Raw genomic sequence first — 24,912 nt, 5'->3', positions numbered from 1 at the left:
CTGCAAGACTGGAGAGTGGTATTACAGGAACTCATTCTCTAAGTGAGAACGTGTCCCTGTGTTGCTTTGGCGTGGGACCACATCTGACACAGGATCAATGCCAACCTCAGAGGAGTGCATTACGGAGTTCAGTTCTATTGTTTACATAAATTGTCCCATGTATACTTGGGAAAGCCTAGTTTTTGTATTCCTATCTCCCCTTTGCATATGTATTTGTCAAAAAAGAGCTGCAAAGGCAAAGAAGAGGATGCTTGCCAGGAAGACGTAACTCTGTCCCACTCTCTGCCCAAGGTAAAGGCTAAGAAATGCTCATCATTTCTGTCACCCGGTTCTGTCACTCCCCGTGGCTCCAAGCGTCAAACCGCAATGCCGCAAGCCTCAACCCGCTTCAAGAGTAATACTGTGGCCATCACAGGGTCGTGAAACAAGCTGGAGTTACCTCGCTTGGTCATAAACCATCATCCTTATAAAGCAGCCTTTGGAAAAATGCAGCCAAGTCTCACAGCTACCACACTTGGCAGCTCTGTGCTGCTTTGTCACAAGCTTCCACGTTTAAATCTCTGCTAGAGGGGAACGACTGCGCCCGCCCGCGGGATGCCGTCCGCCTCAAGCCCAGCCCGGGCTGTGCATGCCCGGCTGCGGGAGCCGCTCCTGGGGCTGCGCACCGCTGGAAGGGCTCAGCCACTGCACCCTCCCCAATAGCTCCAACTCCTCCCTTCCTAAAAACTCGCAATGAAAGCGTGTGCAGTCGGTTCCTGGATGCTCTTCCCACACCCGCGCCCCGCAGCCCGGCCCCAGGCGGCGGCCGGAGGGGGCTGCCCGCAGCCAGCCCCTTTCCCTCGCCCCCCCCCCCCCCCCCCCCCCCGAGGAAGGGGGAAGAGGCGACTGTCACCGCAGCCCTCCAAGCACCGGCCGCCCCGCAGCTGCCCTCCCTCTGGGCCGGGAGAGGGGGAAGGGAGGCACACAGCGGGCCCGGGGCGCCGCCCGCCGCTCCCTACCCCGGGCGGCGGGGAACCTCTCGCCCCTGCCGCGGGGACGGCGGCGGAGCTGGGGGGGGGGGGGGAATCTCAGCTCTCCTCCGCAGAGAGGGAGGGACGGGGGACCGGCGCGGTGGCGGTGGGGGCCACGGGAGAGCGGTCCCCGGCTGAGGGGAGAGGGGCCGCCTCTGCCTGCGAGTGCCCCAGGGGAGGGAGACGCTGCCCGCCCGGCCACGGGGCGGAGCGGGGAAAGCCGCTCCTGGCCGGCACCTCGGGGCGCGGCGGCGGGGCCGGGCCCGGCGCACGGCTCCTCCCGCCGGGGCGCTGACGAACCGAGCCGGGCCGGGCCGGGCCGGGCCGGGGGCGGAGGAGGCGGGGAATGGGGGAGCCGCTGCCGTCACCGAGGCTCCCGGCTCGCTCGCCCCGCCGCCGCGGCAGCCCCAGCCCCGCTCCCACCCCCTCGTCTGCCCCCACCCTCCTTCCCTTTTCTCTCGGCGAGAGCGGCGTGCCTGCCTTCCCAGATGGCAGCCGGCAGCGCCATGCAGCCTCCCGTTCCTCCTCCTCCTCTGCCTCCTCTCCGGCTCTAAGTCAATGCCATGCTGCCGCTGCTCCTCCCGGCACTGCTGGCCGCCTGCCTGCCGCCCTGCCAGGGCTGGAGCCCCTCGGCGGCTGCTAGCGGGCAGGAGGAGCAGGAGCAAGAGCTCTTCTTGCCCCCCGCCAACTCCTCCTCCCGCTCCTTGGCCGGCCTCGAGATGGACCTCGACGGGGCAGCGAGCAAGGAGGAAGGCAGCACCGCCAGCCCGGGCACGCCGGCTGCCGCTAGCCAAGAGCCTTTCCCCTCCGCTCCCACCTCCTCCGGGCAGCAGCAGCAGCACCAGCCGCGTCCCCAGCCGCAGGGGCAGCCGCAGCCCGCCGAGGACCCGCACTGCAATATCAGCGTGCAGCGGCAGATGCTGAGCTCGCTGCTGGTGCGCTGGAGCCGCCCGCTGGGCATCCAGTGCGACCTCCTGCTCTTCTCCACCAACAGCCACGGGCGGGCCTTCTTCTCCGCCGCCTTCCACCGCGTGGGGCCGCCGCTGCTCATCGAGCACCTGGGGCTGGCGGCCGGCGGCGCCCAGCAGGACTTGCGCCTCTGCGTGGGCTGCAGCTGGGTGCGGGGCAGGCGGGTCGGCCGCCTGCGGGGCGCCGCGCCTCAGGCCGCCGCCGCCGCCGCCGCCTCCTCCTCCTCCTCCTCCTCCTCCTCTTCCTCCTCGCTGTCCTACCCGCCGGCGGCGGAGCCCGGCCAGTACTGGCTGCAAGGGGAGCCGCTGAATTTCTGCTGCCTGGATTTCAGCCTGGAGGAGCTGAAGGGGGAGCCGGGCTGGCGGATGAACCGCAAGCCCATCGAGTCCACCTTGGTGGCCTGTTTCATGACTCTGGTCATCATCGTGTGGAGCGTGGCCGCCCTCATCTGGCCGGTGCCCATCATCGCCGGCTTCCTGCCCAACGGCATGGAGCAGCGCCGCAGCACCGCCGCCACCACCACCACCGCTGCCACCGCCGCCGCCAAGTAGCCTCTCTTCCCGGTGATTTCCCCCCCACACCCCCCTTTCCTCTTTGTCGTGTGGTGCGGAGGGTCGGACCCTGCCGTCTTTTGGTTGTTTGTTTTTTTTGTTGTTGTTGTTTTTTTTTTTTCCTCGTTTAAAGCGTGTCAGGGGTGGCGCGGCGGGGACGACGCCGGAGCCGGCGGGACAGCGGGGCCGCCTCAGGAGCGGGGCCGCCTCAGGACCCGGCCCGCCCCGGCCCGGCCCGCCTCGGCCTGAGGAGAGCCCCGCCGCGCCACCCGCCCCGCCGCCGAGGACGACCAAATCCTGTGTGCTCGTTTTATATCTTTAATACTCGTTTTAAACGAACCTTTTAGTAAAAAAGAAGAAAGAAAAGAAAAAAAAAAAAAAAAAGCAGCAGCAGCAGCCCCTTGCCCCTCCAAATCAACCCAGGAAATAAAAGACCCTCCTATTCAACCGCATTTGTTGTAGTTGGAGTAGCTTTTCTTGTAGATGAATACAGTTGGAGCGGGTTTTGTCTTCTTTATTTACAGAAAGGGAAGTCTCTTTTTGGCAGGATCAAGAACTGAAGCAGTGTATATATATATAGTTATTGCTGAAGCTGAACTTCTAACGAACCTTTTACACTGTATTTCCCAGTTGAGATAATGTGTATTTATTATTGTAGCTCCACGTTATTTGGCTTTTAATACAGAGGTTTTCTTTCTGGAGCCACCGTAGCCTTTTGTCGGTCTGTGTTCGCCAGGGCGGAATGGAGGATCTGCCCGATTTCCCCACTTGCGAACGGACTGCCAAACTCCATGAGATGGTATTACTGGGGTTGTTGGTGGGAGAAGGGGAATCCCAAACCCTTTCTGAATGGTGTTTGTCCTATCCTCACAGTAGATTTAGGTCTATATGCCTACATCAGGGTGGGATGGGGAACATGTCTGTGCCATAGATCCTCTAAGGCAATTTACTTAGCACCACTCCACAGCCTCTGGCTTTCTCCTGGGTGTGAGGTCGGGTGGTTTCCATCCTGGGAAAAGGAGGCACACTCTTTGAGATGTGTTAAAAGCAGCCCGGGGGCAAGTCTGACTTCCACAAAGTGCATTCCGCAAAAACAACTCAGAGGCGGTGTATTTGTTGGAGGCATGGTAATATCGTACCTCTTCTTCATCTACCAGTCTGCAGGGCTGCTCGCAGAAAGCCTGTGGGGTGGAGAGAAGGCAGGTGCTGCCGGTCCAGAACTAGATTACAGCTGCCACTGTGCAAGTGTGCAAGGTAGAAAGATTTGCAAGATTTCTTCTTTCTTGTTAAAGCTGACAGTTGCATAGCCTGAAATATCATTTGTTGTATACTTCCAACTGTTTAGCCTTATAAAAAGTTGTTTTCATTTGCCTTAGACGTGATTAGTCCAGCTGAAGTTTCTTAAACCAAAATGTGAACTAAGGGAGAAAGACTGGCAATAGGGAATCTCATTCCTTTGTCAACATTAATGTATTTAATTTGTTAGTGACACATGAACTCACTCGGGGCTGATTTGGTGTATTTGTAATGTTTTCTTTCCTATGTTTGGTGGAAACGGCTGGATGAAAAGTCTGGAAGGATTAAATTCTTAGGATTCCTATTTTTTTAATGGAGAACAAAATAAAATAAATGCATGGTTTATGTGTATGCTATCTGGGAAAAAAAAAAAAAAGCCGCAGAGAGAAAAAGATTGACAAACAGCAGAAATAAATCAAGGTTTTAAAATGTTCCACATTACTGGGCTACCTCTGCACCCTCTGTTTCTCCTATTGATCTTAATGGGCATGCCACTTAGTAAATATTGCAGTAGTGTTGTTTTCAGAAAGCAGTCGCTGTGAGAAATGTTCATTTGACCTGTTGATCTGAAGGGCACTTTCCCCTGCATACTTAGTTTACAGAGCCCTGCGTTTCTTTCCTTGATGTGAAAAACACAGTGTCACCTTGTGCAAGTTCTTTTGCACAGAAGTGCAAGGGAGCAGTTATTTGCCTGTAATGCCCTGTGTGACAGAGGAGCCTCTTTGCACTGAAAGCCAAGGCTTGCAAGAGAACACAAAGCTAATGTTAACACCTTCCCAAAAGAGAAGTGCTCTACATATGGAAGAACCCTCAGAACAGTTGCCATGCCAGAAAAGAATTTCTTCTTTTAAATCAAGATACGTTTAGGCAGAGAGTTTCTTCTTTTGAATGAGATACCTTTAGGCAGAGAGTTAAGAACTTGTGTTGGAAGTTGTGTTGGCTTTGTACTGTACAGTTCATAGTACTCACTGTGATCCAGGGAGCCTGTGCTTAAAGTTGGGATCTCTTTTTTGCTTATCCTACTTTCACCACTGACGTGCCGTTGTTTTTTTCTTGAATTGCATCAACATAAGCAAGATAATGGCGTTACTGTCTGAAACAGGCAGCTTCAGTTATTAAAGGTTTTTTATTTGCAATTCTTACAGACACCTACCAAGAACAGTAAACCTGGTTCAGAATGGTTTTGGGGGATATGTCTTCTAACTCCTGCCAATATTAGTTTGAATACAAACCTTGAGAACAGGCAATGCCATACTCAGAATATTTTGCTGCTTCACTTAAAAAGTGTGATAGAAAAGAGGGATTTGCTTATAGTTCTTCTTTAAATACACTTGTAAGTGGAGCTGCTATTAAAAATCTGCTAACGTGTAAAATTTTTAAAACACAGGGATGGCATTAAAAAAAATCCAAAACAAACCCCGAAAGGAAAATCTTATCCAGAATACAAAAACCCCGCAACATTTTCAGGGTGTACTGAACTCAGCTACAGTGCAAAGAGCACTTCTGAGTTAGGGAATGTGTTACCTTAGATCGCAGTAACCATTGGGGTAGGCATATTGCTTTTGTAGAGAGAGGACAGTCTGCGTTTCTGTGCCTTGAAGAGTACTTGAAGGTGCAGTGGAGGGCACAGAGATTACCTGATGTACAGGGTTTAGCCCGGACCTAACTCCCTGAGCTCTCGGGTTTTGGTGAGGTGGGGCAGCAGGGTTTCTTCTGTAAAGGACAGAGAATGGATATGCATTATGCAGACCATGAGCTTTCTGCAGTCACTAATACATCTAACACCAATAACCCTGCTCCCATAGCTGTGGCTGCTACTATGACTTTAAGTAGCTGCTAATTTTCACTAACAAAAGGCACACACAACTTTCACAGGCATCCATGGGAATTTCATCTGAATTAAACCCAGAAGATTCAAGCCCAGAGCAATGTGAAATGATACATCTCCACACCAGCTAGTTTTAGATTCCCTCTTGACACACCAAAGTGTCTATTTATTTTCTTTTTCACTGGCAGTGCAGCTTTATTGTCTCTTTACTGGGGATGATTCTAAGCCAAATTCTTCATTTGGATTAATTTTTAAAACCAGTTTGTAGCAGGGTCAGCGCAAGAGCAGGATTAGTCACCATATATAATCCTTCGTATACTCAGGGAGGGCATATATATGCATATATATACATACATGTATACATGAGGACTTACTGAGTACAACAGAAAGTTAAAACAGAAGGGAGAAAAAGGATGGCGAGAAACAAATAGTACTGAACAAGTAATACTGGTTTTCCTTCACTCGTTGTTGGATCATGTTTCCTGGTAAATTGTCCTGACTTTATTTATGTTCATGTGTTTGTTTGAAAGCAAGAGATGCCTCGAAAGAGAGCTAATTTCTCAATTTCCTTTTTATGTAATTCAAGTATATTGCAGATTTTTCTTCCAGGAACCAGGAACTCTCTCCAGAGAGAGAGTCAGCATCAGAAGGTACTAGGCTTGTATGCCAGGGTTAGACTGGTACTTTTTTTGCTGTATATTCAGACCTCAGAATTGGATCTGTCTCCCTCACATGCTTGTTTAGTTATGTTTTATACTTATATTAGAAGCTGAAGTATACAGACGAATATGTAGTTTTAGCATGGACACAGTCTTCTTGTTACTTGGTGCCACATTGATTGTCATAATGAAAATATAAAAATGTAGTACAGTATAATAATAATTATATATTATGTAAGCATACTGTTCAATAGGTTATCAGTAATCATGAACAGTTTTCTGTGTCAGGAGATATGTGGATATTTGGGGCAAAATTGCCATACTTGGATAAACATGAGAGTTGTTACTTATTCAGGGCTTAGTTCACCTGTGTGTTCGATGATTAATATGACTGCAACAGCAGTACTATTTGTGCAGTGAATATTACTCAATATGAGTAAGGGCTACTGAACCAGGCCCTAAAAATACTAATTAAAAGCCTTACTTGGCTGAGTAAGTATTATTCATCGTGACTGCCGCTTGCTGAATAAAAGTATCTCCAGGGCTGACATTACGTGATTTCAGGGGCTGAACAAAAGGCCAATGAAATCAAATAGTTAAGTTAATTGAAGTTTTGTATGACTAAAGATCAAAGAATCTATTTTAAAGATATATATCTAGATATAAGAGTAGGTATTGCATTCTTGTTCCTCTCTGGTTTTTATACACAGTTTATAAATTGAAAACCAGGATTTCTCAGTCCAATGTAGGACCTTGCTAGTTTGGAATTAACTTCTTTCTGCAGCTAGTGTGAAAATGCCAGTTATTTTTCAAGGAATTTTACTGAATAAATGTCATTTTTTCAACATATTTCTGGGAAAGGCCTTGTTTTTTCAAAAATACATTTTTAATGATTCTGGGAAAGTCTGTAAATACCAAATCCCAAATGTATTCAGATTTCAAAACATAAAACATCTCTTTAACCAGTAACTGATTTTTAAAAGCCTATCTTTAAACAAAAACATCGGTTTCCATTTTTCCCCTCAGAAGTAGAACATTTCAATGAAGATCAGAAGTGCATATGAGTGTTCTACCTTGCAAAAGTGCTTTTGCAGGGAAAATTATTTTTTTTACTCCTATTTTTTGTGTGATCCATAGCCATGTTCTAATCATAGTGTTCTCTTCCGTGATTTGGAAATGATCGCAGCTTGTGACAGATAAGGAACTACATTTCTTGCCCCTCCTTCATAATAGTTCTGGTTAAATAAGTTCTTCAAAACAATTGGGGGGGGGGGAAGGAGGTAGCTTAGCCCATTTTGTTTCTATTCTATTATGCCAAGGGAGAAAGCAGCCTGTATAAAAATTGGGATATTAAAGATGTTTACTGGAAATGTCTGGATGGTGTTTAATTAGATTCGTGGCTAGACTAAGTCTCACAATCCAAACATCTTCCAACATTTATGAAGTTTGGATTCATAACTGAGTGCAGCAGTTTGATCATCGGTATGACAGAGGAGTCTCTGGATCTGCATGTTGAGAAAGTTGGGGTCTAAAAACTTAGCTCTTACTTTAGCTTTCATGTTATCTCAACAGGTTACCAAAGTCAGAATCAAACTGGAAGATCCAAATATCCTATGAAATGCTGTGTGTTTCTGTGTGTTTGACTCATTCTTAGCTTTCATAGGAAAATACCAGATTAATGAGACATGAATTCGAGATCAATGCCCTTCTGAGGAAGTGAATTCATTAGGAGTGGGAAGTTAAATTATATTTTTGTTCCTTGTAAGGTGAGACTTGCTAGAAGCGGTGGGACCTTGCCTTGTTGGTGTCATTCTGGGTGTTGCTAAGCAACATGAAATGGTTAAAATGGGGATACAGAAGAAGAGCATGGAGGAACAAAGGAAACAAAAGACAGAAAAAGCATAAAAGAGAGTAAATGTGCGAGCACATTCTGCAAAGAAGTTGCGAGGTGTCAACTGGGAAAAAGTGATTAAGAGCATAGAGAAAAAAGAAAGCTGACATAAGATGAATGAGGAACTAGATTCCGTACTTCATATTCAATCAAATTTTTCAGTGCTTTGCTTGAATAATTGATTGCAATTTTGGCCCCAAATGGCAAAAGTAATGGCAAAAAAGAATAAGAGCCTGGGAAGAAATGGGAGGCTCAAGAAAAATTAGGACTGGAACCACCATACCGTAAATAAAAAGAGAAAAATAAATCACTCTCCATATTGCTAGAAACCAAACAATGAAATGGCAAGGCGCTCGCTTGCATATACTATGTACTCTAATTTTGCTTCGGATGTTCTCTGAGGTTGTAAGGAAAACATGCTGGAAGTTGTATTTATGGAATGGATGTGGTTCCCCCATCATATCTTGTTTTGATTCTTGTAAAATATACATTTCTCATTGTCCAGCACAAGAATGTTAATCGGAACTGTATTAAAGCTTTTCACCTGGATTGAAGTAGTGCTGGTGTGACTGTATTTTCCAGGCTGGGCCACTGCTATTGAGAGGACTTTGTGCTGGTATGCTGTTTGTAGCATTCTGATCTATATTGCCAGTACTTTCTCACTCATATATTTTGCAGACTGCCTACTTAATCTTCCTCTCTTGTTCCTCTCTTCATTGTCTCCCAAGCTTCACTCCACTTTTTCTTCGGTCATTAAAAATTAATCATTCTCAGGATTTGCTCCTTCTTACTTACTGTCTCCCTTTTTCCGTCTCTCTTTCCCTAGCATGTTTTTATCTTGACACTTTCTGTCGTCAGATTTCTCACCTGTCTTTCCCACAAGCATGGCTTGTATTGACAAGCTTTAAAAAGTACCCCAGGAAACTGTGCTATCAGTTTCTTCTGCTTTTCCACTCTGCTTCTCACACGTTCGGACTGTACCTCTCATGCCTTTGGTCTGTGACACCTACGAGCCAAAGATGAACAGGGAACCTTGTGTTGAGGGCAGAACCCAAGTGCAAAGTTGTCTCTGCCACCAGTCCTGTGGTCACAGGACTTTGTCCAAACTTCTGCACCAGATGCTGAGCAGGGGCCCTAAGTTATTGTGTCTTCATCTAGTAAATGAGAAGCGGACTCTTTTGAAGAGCTTCCTTACACCTTAACTTCTCAAGGTCCTTTCTCTGAATAACCCCGTACTCATGCACCTGCCCGAAAACATATCTCATGAATCGTGGGAGCTCTTGCGTGCCACCCTTCCCAAGTATCCTCGACTGCAGTGTCAGGATGTGTCTCTCACCCTGCCTTCTGCTCTAACCAAAGGTAGGTGTCTCACGTCTTGACGAAGCTCTGCACAGCCAGGGAAGCAGTGATCTCACTTAGGAATGGATCAACGTTTAAAGTTACACTCAGCTCGGCTATGCAACTATCGGGTCAAAACCCATCACTTTTCAGTTAAAGCATGGATTCTGCAGAAATTGAAGTCCCTTGCCTGGATGGCAAAGTTGTACAAGCAGAGGGCCCTGACAGATTTTTCAAATGCTGATCTAGTAGCATCCTGGCTTCACTAGGAACTGACTGAGCGGCCAGGACAACTCACTGCAGCCCTGCTTCTGTAAGATGATAAATATGTACAGCTCACGCTGGAGTCTGTGAGTGCTCAAGCCTTCAGAAAAACAATATGTCTGTCCGTGACTCTCTAGCTGCGGAGGAAATAATATTTACTCTTCTCATACTGGTAGTGAAAGGATTAACGAGCTAAATCCCGCATGGCGTTTTGAGCATGTGAAGCACAATAAAAATGCAAAACATGAACATGATTTTATTCCTTCTCTGCTCTTTTTTGCACTTAAGGGCATTGTTTGAGCCTTGTGTTGTCAAAGTAAGGTATTCTGCACAATTTTGTCCACAATTTAGCCAGGCAATGGCTGTACCCTGGAAATGCTTTTCCCATTGAAAGGTGCTGCCGTGAGCTGATATATTAAAAACAAATCATTACTAAGTGATGAATGTTACTGGAAGAGATTCTCATTAATCCAAAAGTATATGAAAGAATCCCCCAAGGTGTAAGAAATACTTTCTAGGAGGTGAATATATGAAGAAATTGGTGTGGAGGTAGCTGGTGGAGATTTAATCATGGGACTATTTCATTTCTTTTCTTGCACTGCGTGTTTCATCACATTTTCTCTGGGGAATGTGAGCTGTGCCTAATTATGCCAGCAATGTAGTTGCTTCTAAATGGAAAAACTGGAAACTACTTTCTTCAGGCAATACTTACTATGAATTCTTCAGATTTTTTCATTTCCTCCAGGACATGTAAAGCATTTAACAATGCAGGGTCACATCATTTTCTTAACCCAGAGAAATCCACTTTTGAGGCATGATGTTTACCTCACGACGTGTCCAATGCGGCCTTGCAACGCCCCATCCCTTCCCAAGACGGGAGTTTCCCACGGCACCCCAACACCCGCTATCTCATTGTAGCATCATTTAGGGAGTAGAATGATGAAGACAAAGGCCTTATGCCTCTGTGCTCTACCCCAGCCGTATATCATCCAGCATGACCTGGACAGGCTGGAGAGCTGGGCAGAGAAGAACCTAATGAGGTTCAACAAAAGCAAGTGCAAGGTCCTGCACCTGGGGAGGAAGAATGCTAGGCACCAGTACAGGTTAGGGGCGGACCTGCTGGGAAGTAGCTCGGAGGAGAAGGATCTGGGAGTTGTGGTAGACAGTAAATTATCCATGGCCCAGCAATGTGCCCTTGTTGCCAAAAAGGCCAATGGAATCCTGGGCTGCATAGGGAAGAGTGTGGCCAGTAGGTCAAGGGAGGTCATTCTCCCCCTCTACTCTGCACTGGTGAGGCCACAACTGGAATACTGTGTCCAGTTTTGGGCTCCCCAGTTCAAGAGGGACAGGGAACTGCTGGAGCGAGTCCAGCAAAGGGCAACTAAGATGATTAAGGGATTGGAGCATCTCCCTTATGAGGAAAGGCTGAGAGAGCTGGGACTCTTTAGCCTGGAGAAGAGAAGGCTGAGGGGAGACCTTATTATGGCGTACAAGTATCTAAAGGGTGGGTTGAAGGAGGATGGAGCCAGGCTCTTTTCAATGGTTCCAAGTGACAGGACGAGGGGCAATGGGCACAAGTTAGAACACAGGAAGTTCCGTTCAAATACACGGAAAAACTTCTTTACGGTGAGAGTGACAGAGCACTGGAACAGACTGCCCAGGGAGGTTGTGGAGTCCCCTTCTCTGGAGATTTTCAAGACCCGCCTGGATGCAGTCCTGAGTAATGTGCTCTAGGCAATCTTGCTTTAGCAGGGGAGTTGGACTAGATGATCTCTAGAGGTCCCTTCCAACTCTGAAAATTCTGTGATTCTGTGATTCTGTGATCACCATTCCCTCTATCATGGAAACACATTTATTATAGCAATAAATTTACAGCAAGCCCATGCAAGCGGCAGTTTCTCACAAAAATTAATACAGCTGTACCGGTAACAGTTTCTGGAGAGGACCACTGTCAGCAGATCTCTTGCTCCTCTTGCCCTCGGTTGACGGCAGTCTGTGCCAGTGCAGCACTCCACAGTTATGACTTCTTCATAGGTCTTTGTGGGGCAGCTCAGGGAAACCACGTTCACAATTTAGGAAATGAATGAGGTTTTAGCCTGAAAGCCATTTCGAGCAGAAAAGATCTTTCACTGAGATGCTCAGGAGTGGCTGTGCACTGTACGAGCCATGTACTGATGCCCTTAATGCATACTGAGAGTTTTGCAGGCCTTTTTGGTTTGCTTTATTATTTTTTTCAGAGTTTGACTAGGAATTGCTGTGGATACTGCCTTGGGAATACCCCTTTCCCATGCATATAAAATGTAATTCCATAGGCTTTGCTCAAGCTACCCTGGTGTGAGAGTGGATTGCCCATGACAAAACTCATCTTCCAAAATGTCACTTAACTTATCTCCGGTTCTGAAATGGAGGCTTATATACTCTCCCCATGAGATTGCCATAACACTTACAGGCACCAGCCCATGCTGGGTTAAGACAGAAGACGACAACTCTCATTTTCCTCCTCCATCTGGAATGTTTCATGCCTGTGACAATTTTGAGTTCCCTGAATTCAGCCAGCGAGATTGATAATGACGCTGCCCAATGCTATCTGAAGTGGTGTGGGTGGAATGGGTCAGAGAGATTTACTCTCCTCCCACGCACAAAGTACAGAAAGAAAACAACATTGGCTAATCTGTTTTCCTACATGTGCAGGGCACAGCGAAGCAGAAATCAGTGGCTTTACCCGGGTAAGGAAAACAAACCCCCTGAAGCAGACTCTGAATGAACCCGTTCTTCAAAAAAAAAAAAACCCGAGAACAATTTTCTGTGCATGTAACTCCTGCTGATTGCCGTGAGAACAGCCCCAGTGTAACTGTGTGACTGGAAGGTCTTTTACCATAGTGACAGAAAGAGGATCACTTCTTGAAAATTTCCCAATTAATTTCATCAAATTGTGTGTGATTCAGCTGATACCTGCACTATCTTTAGCATCTTCACAGCTATTAAGTTGTCTCTATTGCTGTCTTTCGTCTCTTACATATAAAAAGATAGTGAGAAACCTATTATGATGAACAATGTTAATGACATTTCTGACCAAAAAACGTGCTTAAAATCCCAGCTAAACCCTTCTAGCAATGATATTCAGAGAGCTCGTAAGCTGGAAAACATCGAAGAGTTAATACATTTCTGTAATATATTTAAAATCTCAAAATGCTCCGTGCGAGGACTGCAGGTTGACTGTAGCAACAGAAAGCATTCACAGCAAGTTCTCAAGCGTGTTGTCTGTTGTTACTTGGCAAATAATAGTTATGCTTAGCTACTTCCTAATATCTTCCAATCCCACTTTCACGGTAAAACCAATTACTCGTGACAATGCGCATGAAGTATTTCCAGACTACTACCCTGAGTTCCTCCATGATACAAGCATACTTCATCTACCTATAAGCCTGTCTTGAATATTAGGGTTTAAAAGGTCCAAAATGTTCTTTCCCTTTGACCATCTTCGTTTTCTTGCCTTTATTTCCTAGAGCTGCTGTACTGTCTGGTTTTGCTCAGCAGGCTTAGAGTTGTGGTTATGTAGGAAGCGATGTAATATGTGAGCAATTCGGCAGAAGCTGGCTACGGGCAATACTAATACTTCTTGGAGTGAGCACAGGAACGGAAGGTGCTGGAGGTTCCTTGCACTGTTTGCCATAAAGTGTGGAGCACGACTTCAGAAAAGAATGAAATCAATGTTCGCTGCAGTGATTTTAAGAAATTGATCTTTATTCATCAGTTCAAAGCACTCAGCAGTCAGTCTGGATAAAGCATAAGGAAAGGAGGATGTATCGGCTCCTCTGTTTTTAATTTAAGCTGTGGCAGTTGTTGGAATTTGATGAATTTAATAAATAAATGTGTTGCAGGGTGTAACTTTCTACATTACTGTAGGATTTTGAGTTAGTTCCGAGAACTGGAATGTAGGTCTTTGATTAATTCAGAGAACGTATAGAAAATACGTATATGCTGAAAGAATAAATCACGTGAAGAGCACTTCTGATGGGAAGTACGACACAGCAGCACAGCTCTGCGTAAGAGCCACGTCTCCCCTCACCCCACAGCACTGCAGTTACATGCCAGTTAACCACACTACGCTCAGACAACAGAGCCTTCTCCTTGGTGGGCAGGAGGGTGAAACCCCTGAGAGAGGGCAGGCCGAGGGCAGCAGTCACTAACCTCTGTGCCGCTTCGGAGGCAGAACCCTACAGCCATGGGCACATGCCCATGAGCACCTGTCCATGGAGCAAACAGCTGGAGCAAATCTGAGAAGCTGCTTTCCTCTTGTGGCTGCTTGGTGAGAGTTATCACCGCGTGCTAGCGTGGAGCTAGCTTCAGAGAAAGCAAAATCGCCGTGTATTTCGGCTGGTCTAAAGAGGCACTTGGAGCTACTCTGACTCCAGTTTCAATATGCTCGGTCATGCTTGCTTGACTTCTGCTCTTCTCCACTCTTGAAGGTAGCTGCCCAGCGGGTGCCTTGGGTGTTTAACAAATACCAGTCGAGACAGTGTCTTCAGTTTCTTAGTTACCAGTGGCAGCCAGAATTTTTAAAAAGCGTTTCGATCGAGTAAGGTTTTCTGCAGTTGTTTGCACCTTAAGGTGCTGTGCAAATGAAATCCAGATGTCTTAGATGAAGGACATTTGTGTTGACATTGCCTGTTCCAGTAGTCCGGGGTTATTGCATTTTCAAGATTTCACACTTCCTTCCCTAAGCTATTTTTTTCCAGCAGCGGTTTGGCTTCTAGACCCCACCACAACTTTGGTACTGTCTTCTTTTCACTGGCCCATGTATCAGAACACTCCTTGCATGATGGTTTTGAATAAGAGTATATTCCCGTTGTGTATTTCATTGCATATCCTGAATTTTCTTTTCTCCATGCTCCTGTTGGAAGATGAAGGCAAGACAAACCAACTACCACTGTTGTTCTCGCAGAGGAATCCATTCCTGGCCAACCTGGTTGTGGCTGTAGCACTGTTACATGAGCTTTGCTTGTGCCCAAAGGTCTGAGTGATTAGCGCTAACATGACTGGTATTTGAATCCAGCAGCGCGTTTGCTAATAGCCTCTGTGCACGGATATTTATGCTTCGTGTCATTAATAACCAGAAATTGTGTCTAATAAGGTTACGCTTTTGTGTACATTATACAGAAAATGGCATTTAAAATACAAGCTATGCCTTGTCTTAAAGGTCAAAGTTGTAATCAGATTACCTTCTGCATATTAAGAAAAGCAAAATATTCATGTAAAAATGCATGAGACGGATAGTAAAAGCATGTGTTTGAATAATAATTGGAGGCGATATTAATGCAAACTGGGCCTCTGTGGTGAACCACACGGTATCTGAATGGTAACACAACTCACACAGAATTGACCATGGCTGTGACAGGGTGTAGGCAGTGTACGCCTTTAGTCCAGACTTTGCAAATGCTAACAGGGGTACTTCTTCAGCGAGCCCATTCTGATATGCTGCGGGCACAAGTCAAGACCGAAGGCAGCATACCCAAGCATGTGGCATCACCACACTAGGTCACGGGAACCCCACGGAGGTTTCAGCTCTGCTGCTCTCTTCCAGCTTACCACAGTGCAGCGTAAGAGGCACAGTGCCATTGCTGCACTGCTTTGCTACGGGTGTCTGTCTGGCTCACCAGTCCTCTTGCTCCAAAGACTCTTGACCAGCCAAAATGTGGGGGCTTTCTAAGCCCAACCTGCAGTCAGTCATCAGTCCCTAGACTGTCCCTGGGGAGCTGTTGGGATGCCCTGACTTTGCTTGGCCCAACTTGTTATGCTCCAGATTCTTGCTCCTGGCTGTTGGTTCAGTCTCCTGCTTTTTGGCCCTGCGTGCTGCCCCTGCCTCCAAACTCCTTAGCTTCAACCTGCTTCTCTGTTCCTGACCACTTCACCTGATCTTGCTTGATCTCTGACTGCATCCTTCACCACTGGCTTCCTGGCTGCACCATGCCCCTGACCCGACTCTTGGGACTCAAGTAATTTTTTCAGGTGGGAGACTTGGACGATGGAAGGACTTGTTCCTGCAGTGCAGACGGCTTTTCTCAGACTCATCGTGGCTCGTCGTCGTGATTCATTTTGGATGTAAGTAAGTAATTCACAAAGTTAAAAGGAGCAAACAATAAGTTTAGGTAGTCACTGCAACTAAAATGAGTGATTTCTCTTATGGTAAAGTACATTGGAGAAGACTGGGACCGAATGTAACCTGTACTGTCAGGGAAGACAGAGACTCACAGCCATATAGGTATTCACAAGGCACATCTATGTTTGTTCTCTGGAGCTGGGGATTTGCTTTAACAGCAGTGTGATTTATGATGTAATCCCACTGTCTAATGATGCTATCAAATACTGGCCTGTGCGGTGAGCAGAAGTGACTCACTGGCAAGTTAAATAGCAGAAGGGGAATGAAAATGTGCATTCACCAGCCATCCCATTAATGCAGAGTGCCGTAAAGTGCCATTAACATCTCAGTACATACAGGCTAAATAGACTTACCCAAATCAGTTTTATTACCTCAGTATGTGCGTGCTTGAGCCTGCAAACCAAAAGCACGGTGCTGGCTCTTTCCCCACTGGGAGCAGAACCGTGTCCTGCCGTGCTCTGCCGACAGCTTCCCGCTCCGCACAGCCGGGCTGCCCACGGCAGCGCCCCGCGTGTGGCTGTGCTGTGTGCCATCCGCCCCACAGACCTTGCATACCTATCTGTGATCACCAGCGGCATCCCGTTTACGAGACAGCAAGAACAGTTATGCCAATAAGCCAGAAGTGTCACCTATTTGTCTTTAAAGACCCGCTTTTTAGCTGGTTATAGTGAGTTAGGAAATGATAGATGTTGTGTGTTACAGTGCTATTAGCCTACCAGGGAAGATGTTAAAAGTGGCCATAAATCATTTGTTATGCAGTCTCCTAGCCTCTAGAACAATCCACACCAAACATTTATTTCCTTAATGAAATGTCCTTTCTTCTCTGGTTGACCCTCTGTAACACAGCAAGAATCAGATCCTCTGCGTGATCAATAAATAATAAGGAATTGATTCCCTTGTAACCACTCTGGCCCTAATGCTGCAACCCCAGTGGTTTCAGCATCATTACTCTGGATTTACACTTGGGAATATGAGGTCAGGACCTTTTTTTCTCTGGCAAGTAGGAGAAGGCTCTTCCAAAGGTAATAATAAAGTGCCCCTGGCTGTCCCTAGCTATTGCCAAGAAGCTGGGAGACAAACTGGCCTGGCAGACTGGACCTAAGCAGGACAGGGCTGGCCATGAAATCCAGAGGAGAGCAGGCTGGTGTGGCTCCTGCAGCCAGCCATCCCTTATCCTTCCACCGCAGGAGCTGGCCGACAAGGAAATCTCCATCCACAGGCTGGAAGGACTAATGACAGTATGGAATTACTCCGAGGTGCAGACAAACCGAGTTGACTCCCCATGGCTGAGCTCTAAATTAGTCTCTGCAGCCCGCCAGCACAACCTGCCTGCTGATAGCTTATAAATAAGTCAGCTGTAGAGTGGGGTTAATATTTACCTACCTGTCTCAGACGGGTGGCATTCTGGAGATGGAAAGTGTTACAGAAGCGCTGGAGTAAGTCATCATTAAGCCTTTATGCTGGCATATTTACTCACCTCTAATAGCTTACAGAGGTGCAGAAATACAATTAAACTAGAAGATATCTATAGCTGCTTGCCTCCTGATAACACCTCGTCTTCTTATGTGTTGATTTAATGCCTGTGCCGGTGGTGTAACATATGTTTACCGTGTTTTACAAGTACCAGTGTGCTGACCTGATTTCTGTGTACTGACCCTGCCTGTTTCTTTGTTCCTTTGCTTGGTATTTATTTGTTGTACCTGATAAAATATACAGAAGCTTGCCAGAGTCTCAAAGGCAGGGTGGCTTATCCACGGCTCAACGTTCTGAGTGTTTCTGTAAGTAAAATGTGCTGTGGAATTGGACATTTGGGGCAGTAAAAATATCCTCTATTACACTTCATCAAGAGATCATTAAAACCAACCTTTAGCCCTTTTGAGTTCTGTGGCTTAGAACAGAGATGGGCACAGTGCAGTCATTTCCATTTGCTCTGTCTGGAGAGATTTTTTTCTTTCCTCATGATACAGCTGTTGCAATTTGCTTTTTTTTCTTTAAAGACAATAATAATGTACCAATGTGCACCCTTATTACTGTTTGCCATTAGCCCTTACCAGCATCCCTGCATTTCTGTTACAGGCACTATCAAAGGAGAAGAAACAAGGAGCAGATACGTGTCTCTGTGTGTGTGTGTGTGTGTTGTGTGTATGTCAGCTCACTGCAAGGACGAAAATTTTGCTGCTGACCTTTTGCATGGGTAATATTGGAATAAAGAATTACATCAAAAGGAAAAGGAGTGTCTCTGGCACAGAACTCAATATGGTGAAGGAAAGGTATTATTTTGAGAGGTGCAGTTATTCAATCTATTGCCCTCTGACAACCTAAGCTATAGTTTTGCTTTGATTACATAAAACCTGGTCATCACACACTGGTTCTCAAATCTCCAAATCCACGATGCCGCACAGACATCTGTGCCACGCAGTCAGCTTGGACTGCAAGCAAAAACCTGTCTTTCACCAAGGTGACGTTCCCTTTTCCTTTCTTTCCCTTGTCCTCCTGAAAGGATTCACAGGAAGCATGACCCAGAGCCAATTCCCAGCACGTGACAGCTGGAAACAGGGACGTTTGTAGCTCTGCATAAACGTGCAGTCTTTCTAACATGGCCATTTGTGCTCGCAGCGATATGCTACAGCCGCTAAATATGGGCTTGTGGTCACAGTGCTAATTGGAGGTAGCAGTTCAGCCTGCTCCTGAGTCTGCCCTTCACCTTAGCAAACTGGGATAAGTGGAGTTAGCGGCCCCTGGCACCTAGTCCTGCGTATATGGCAGGTTCACAAACTTGGTCCTTTAGGGCTGCGAGAGCAGGAACCAGTTTGGAAGTGCTGGGAGCAAGAAGCAGGTTTGCATGACTTTGGGTGAAAAGCACGAGGTGTTGTGAAAGCACTGTTTTAGATGTCTATTTTAGGGTGAGATGATCTGTGCTCTGTAAGTGACTATTTCTTTCCGCTGTTATGGATGAAGCCTAGATGGGATATTTACATGGTGGATGTCTACATATGCTCAGATGAATCCCACCTCTAAAGCCAAATCTAAATTTTGCCATGTGTAATTTAAACACATTATTCCTTGTTCTTTTCACACCCTGCCCCCCGGCAAACAAATAATCCCATCCTGCTTATAGCTACTCCTGAAGTATTTGAAGACCCTTCCTACATCACTCCTCCGTGCTCTCTTCTTTGGCTAAAGAACCACGCATCCTGCCATTTCTCCTTGCAGGTCTTATTTTCTAGACTTTCAAATTTGTGTCCTCGGGGCTCTCTCTCTTCGGCAGACTGGCCCTCCTGAGGCAATCCATCCTTGGGTATAACATACCTACATGACTTGCATTTGGCAGACCTCTGCCTCGGTAGGCTTCCTGCAGGGCTGCGCCCACCTTGGTACAACAGCTGATCTTGCCACTGCTCCTATGTTGTAGCCACCGCTGGTGTTGGAGTACCTGAGCAGATCTCTCAGTCTCGACTGCCAAAGGCCTCCTCTCTCTCTTTCTTCATGCTATTTATTATAATTCTGTGAAGAATAGAATAGGAATAGAACATAACAGGAATTATATTCTACGAAGAATAAATTGCCTGCTATAAACTCCGGATGGAATTCAGAAGCACGCTCCACAGAAATATGTCTTTTGACAATCAGAGTATGTTCATCATCAAACTCCTAAAGATGCCGAATGTTCTGTTTTCTCAGCATCCAACAAAAGTGACAAACTCCATCTTGAATGTCCAAATCATATCTTTTCTGTTCTAAAATAGCCTGCAGCAAAGCAATAATGGAAAATAACAGATTTGGCAGGTCCAGTTTCATGCTATATTCAATTCCAGCATTTCCTGAAGAGTCTTCAACTAATAGTATCTTAATTTTATACTGAATGCTTAAAAAGGAAGAGCTGGGAACAATGGATGTCCTCTCTGAGTGAAGTCAGGCAAACATCTAATTACTGGCCTGCAGATTTTCAGATAGCTGTTGTTTGACCCATGAAGACATTGAAAACTCCAACAAACTTCAGCAGTAGAGAGGCAGGAGCCTTCTCTGAACCTTGGAAATAGCACACATAACACCTTTGTTAAACTAGTTTCCATGGTAACAATTTAATGTCATTGAACATCATTAAAGAGTATAAGAAATACGAACTTTTCTGTTAGCTTGTCTTTAGGGTTTTGTTGACCTCCCTTTCTGAGTAACTGTTCTCCTGGGAGATAAGACTCAGGGCAAAACAAGAGATGCAGGAGGTGGACTGCTTTGCTGTTGCGTTATTGGCAACCCTTTCCTTTGATTTTTCAGCTCAGGATTTCAGAACAAACTCTGTAAATATGAGTAGGCATGGAAACGTGGCACAGATATTTCTGTCTCTAACACAAAAATAAGGCAACTAAAGATGACTGCAGTTAAGTAGCTTGTCCAGAGGGGGAAGAAAGGGAAGCATGAGGAAGCTGAGTGAGAAATTATATGCTGTGATGACTTGACTCCCCCATTTAGCATCCTTGCCAGAACGCTATTGTTCCACTTCACGTTAAAGCTGGGTAAAACCACTGTCAGGCTCCTTTGCCGCTGGCCTCTCTGGCACAGCAGAAAAGATGAAAACCCTGGCAAATCTCGACCTACGTGAGTAGCTTAGCTCTTCTTATGGGAAGCTCGAGCAGTAAAAAGGAGCGAGATGCAGTAGCAGGAAAATTCAGCAGTTGCCTGTGATTTCCTCTGTGCACTGAGGGTTGTTTTTTTTTTAGCTTACATAATTAACATTTGTTTTCTTACCCAACAATTTTTCATGTACTCCAGTCTCCTCTCATGGGCAACATTTGTCACTTCTCCTGCTAAGGCAGGATTGCAGCCCTAGAAACAGGAGCAAACCATGTCTTGAGTCTGGCTCTAAAATCACGCCGGCTTCTACGTAAGGCTTTTCCAGCAGCCTGAAGGTCTCCTATGGCATGTCACCTGGAGGTGACACCCTTGAAAATTACTGCTGAGAAAGGAAGTCAGTAAGAAGTGCCCTGTGGCCACGCTGCTGTGGTTTTCCAGGCACTGGACCTGGCTGAAAGAATTCATGAATATCTTCTCCTCGATATGACACAGCCACAGCAAGCTGGGAAAGGTGCTGCAGAGAAGGAGGTGGACCGAGGAGAAAGTGTCTGTGCCTTTTTGGGTCAGAACCAAACCCACAGATCAAAATATTTTGCATTTTGGGAAAGCCAGATATGACTACGGGCAGCCCATTACTCCAGTGTGTCAGGTTGGGGTGTCAACTACATCCAGAGGGTGCAGAACGTAGATTTTGCCAGCTGAGATATGTATTCAAGGTGCTACTGTCCTGTGACAAATAGCAAATTGCCTGCTACTGCCAGCAGGATGCCTGCACAGAAATCAAAGGAAGGATAAGGGTTTCATTTTTTTCCTGCTGGAGAGCTGTTTAAGGGGGCATCAAATAATGCACTGTACTACCATAGGATAGCAATACAATAAAGATATACCAATTTTGGACTGACCTAAAATCAAACATTGTTTTTCACACCAAAAGAAGAAACTGTGTTTCAGGTTAAATGAAATAATTTAGAGCATTCACAGAGGTCTTTGTCAGCTTCTGTTGCAGCCTGAGCAGAAAGAGGTGGGACACAGCTGGGAGGGAGCAAGAGGAAAGGTGACATTCCTGTTTCTCTAAAAATTTCCAAAATTATTTATAGCCAGGCACAGCATCACGCTTTTTGTTCTGGATACTGGAGACTGACGTGGTCATGACATTTCTTCCCCTTTCCCCCAGAAGCCTACCATTTGGGGGATGCACCCTAGGTGCGGGAGGGCAAAGTTTGGACTTCCTCATCTCTGAGGTGAATGCTGTAGTTCCAAAATACGTTTCTTTAAAATCACATTCAAATACTTGAAATTACACTGAGCCAGCAACTCCGTAAGCCGATGGTGACAGGCCCAGTGTGTGAAGGGCAGGTGGGTTCCAGTTTCTAATTCACTGAGCAGCAAGATGTGGATTTTTCCACACCCCTGACTAATCTAGTGAAGGAATTGACACCACCAAGTGTTTTCCTCTGCTTTCTTTAGCTTTACAAGGCAACATCAAAACCTCAAAGTCAAATGATCTGACATTTTCTAAATATCTGCTTCTGCCTGAACTATTCAATAAATTCAACATAAAACTTGAATAAGCATAGTGGCTCCTAAAATGTCTCTCACTGACAAAAAAAGTATTTGCGACAAGAATTGTTTTAGTTACCCACTAACATTGAATGAGGCATGAAAAGTCTGTTATATTATCATTCTGGAATTGGAATTTCTCTCTTTCTCAAAAAAAAAAAAAGAAATTTAAAAATTAATTTAGCATTACTCGTTAATTTTTAAAGATAAAATTCCACCTGCAGGGCTGAAAGGAAATCCAGGGGCTTTGAAATGAGGGAAACCTGAACCGCAATCCCACTTCCAGCTTTTTTAGCTGAGCCCTGGATACTGCCCCAACTCCAGGGCAAGCAGTTGCCTGGTTATCACACTCTTTTGGGCAGTCCTTGGCTGTGGCTGCCTGATGGAGCTGCGCGGAGCTGCAGGCAGCAGGGGTCCAGGAGGTCCTATCTCTGAGACAGGCTCCTTTACAGGCTGCAACACTGCTCGCCCAGAAGCTGTTTGGCTCACCTGATAGAAAACCAGGATGAAATAATACGCACGAAACTTTTGATTTCAATTATCAAAACATTTTTCATCTGACTTTTTTTCCAATGACCTTTTAAAATGAATTCAGCCTTCCTGGCACATTTATTATCAGTGAGAAAACATCCTTACCTTTAAGCTTACCCATGACCTTTGCCTTCCTTTTTTTGCTTTTTCTGCTTCTCTCTCTCTTTCAAACCTTAGCAACCTGCCTATATTTCTCCTTCTCTTGCAGTAAATCCCAATTCTGAACAGGAATGTGCCTCATTCCGTTGGTACAACTAGCGACCCTACCATTTACACGGGCATGAACTATGCTGTCATTCAACACTGACACTCATTTCAGATGAAAAAGTGATGTAAAGGAGGAGGTGGCGGGCAGGCCTTTCTGTGTTGCTATTTCAAATGAGGTACATTATGTTGGATGCATTTTCTTTCTCTTTAAAAATTCGGTCTCCTTGCTTAGTCCTAAAAATTACTATCCAAGCCTCCTATCTACTTTGAGGAAATTAAAAGCTGTGACTAAGACTTATCTCTATCAACATCTCAAATCATTCTTTAATGAAGAGAACAAGCACCTTGTCTCTTTGTTTTCACACAGGCTTCAGTTCAAAACAGCTTGCTTGAGGATAGCATTTAATTGACCTCAGTGATGGAGCACTTCCAGGATGCCTCTTGCCTAGCAACAACTGCCAGGTAGGGAAGCTTTAATAACTGCTGGGATTTAGAAACCGGAGAATGCTATTGTGGCTTCTGAGCAGCCCAAAAGTGAGCCATCAGTGCAGGCTGGCACCCTTAATACAACCTGAGACCAGGGCAGCTGGCTCGTAGGTCATGAGCCCTTGCATTTCGCTGGCTACCCAAGCACAACTCTGCTCCCAGGTCCTAACAGCAGGACGGTCCCCGTGCAGGGGTGCGTTGCTGGCTCTGTGCAAGATGTTTGCTGCAAACATAGAATCGCCTAGGTTGGAAGGGACCTTTAAGATCATTGAGTCCAACCATCAACCTAACACTGCCAAGCCCGCCACTAAACCATGTCCCTAAGCACCAGGTCTACCCATCTTTTAAATACCTCCAGGGATAGCGATTCCACCACTTCCCTGGGCAGCCTGTTCTGATGTTTGATAACCCTTTCGGTGAAGAATTTTTTCCTAATATCCAACCTAAACCTCCCCTGACACAACTTGAGGCCGTTTCCTCTTCTCCTGTCGCTTGTTACTTGGGAGGAGAGACCGACAACCACCTCACTACAACGTCCTTTCAGGTAGCTGTAGAGAGCAATAAGGTCTGCCCTCAGCCTCCTTTTCTCCAGGCTAAACCACCCCACTTCCCTCAGCTGCCCCTCATAAGACCTGTGCTCTAGACCCCTCACCAGCTTTGTTGCCCTTCTCTGGAGTCACTCCAGCACCTCAATGCCTTTCTTGTAGTGAGGGGCCCAAAAGTGAACACAGTAGTCAAGGTGTGGCCTCACCAGTACCAAGTTCAGGGGGTCAATCACTTCCCTAGTCCTGCTGGCCACACTATTCCTGATACAGGCCAGGATGCTATTTGCCTTCTTGGCCACCTGGGCACAGTGGCCATATTCAGCCGCCTGTTGACCAACACCCCCAGGTCCTTTTCTGCTGGGCAGCTTTCCAGCCACCCTTCCTCAAGCCTGTAGAGCTGCATGGGGTTGTTGTCACCCAAGTGCATCAGGAGGTTGCCCCTGGATCTAATGGCATGCCCAACCCTGGCTCTGTCCTGCAAGCTGCAAGGATACATGCAAGGGTTATCCTTCACCAGTAAGCCGCTGCCATGGCTCCTTAGCTCTCTGAGGGATGTGGTACAGCTGTTGTGGCTTTCAGCTTTGTACAGACAGCTTGTAGGTCAGGCTGACTACTTTACCCAAATAGCTTGCAGAGGAGTACGTGGAAGCTTGAAACTTCAGGTGGTAACCAGAACTGTGCCTCTTTGGTAAATAAGCAACCATTACCTGGCCAGGGTTCATTTTATCCTATAATGTATGTTAAGTGACAGAACAATCAAAGCAAAAAACAAATGGAAAAAAGGGACTGGCACTCAAATTAAGTGTATCCAAACTATTTTGAGAGAGAGCTTTTCTCAGCATCTTCAGTTCCTAACAAAAGAGAGAATTTCCAAAGCCAGCTAACAGACAAGGTTTTCATCCTACTAAGCCAATGTTGGGGTCAAGTCCTTTGTCTTTTAAATATAGAGCATTTGGGGAAATGAAGCTGACAAAGAGAATATAAGAGAACAGTCAATATTTCCATTTATCCCCATTCCAGGTACAGGGTGTTTTTGGGGGATTTG

The 24,912-nt window shown here is 46.1% G+C and overlaps 1 protein-coding gene across 1 annotated transcript; it reads left to right on the top strand.

Moving 5' to 3' along the window:
• Positions 1-1,523: 1,523 nt before the first annotated feature.
• TMEM158 (transmembrane protein 158) lies at positions 1,524-4,042 on the top strand. Its single transcript, XM_082499615.1, has one exon. The coding sequence runs from the start codon at positions 1,574-1,576 to the stop codon at positions 2,528-2,530; it is 957 nt and encodes a 318-aa protein (XP_082355741.1). The 5' UTR covers positions 1,524-1,573; the 3' UTR covers positions 2,531-4,042.
• Positions 4,043-24,912: the final 20,870 nt, after the last annotated feature.

The sequence above is a fragment of the Vanellus vanellus genome (assembly GCF_965231255.1).
Source record: "Vanellus vanellus genome assembly, chromosome: 2".
NCBI classification, from domain to species: Eukaryota; Metazoa; Chordata; class Aves; order Charadriiformes; family Charadriidae; genus Vanellus; species Vanellus vanellus.
This window is presented reverse-complemented; position numbering and strand designations above follow the sequence as displayed.

What these genes read in the sequence shown, in the direction of transcription:
- TMEM158 (XM_082499615.1), top strand. Translation starts at nt 1,574, where the DNA reads ATGCTGCCGCTGCTCCTCCCGGCACTGCTGGCCGCCTGCCTGCCGCCC.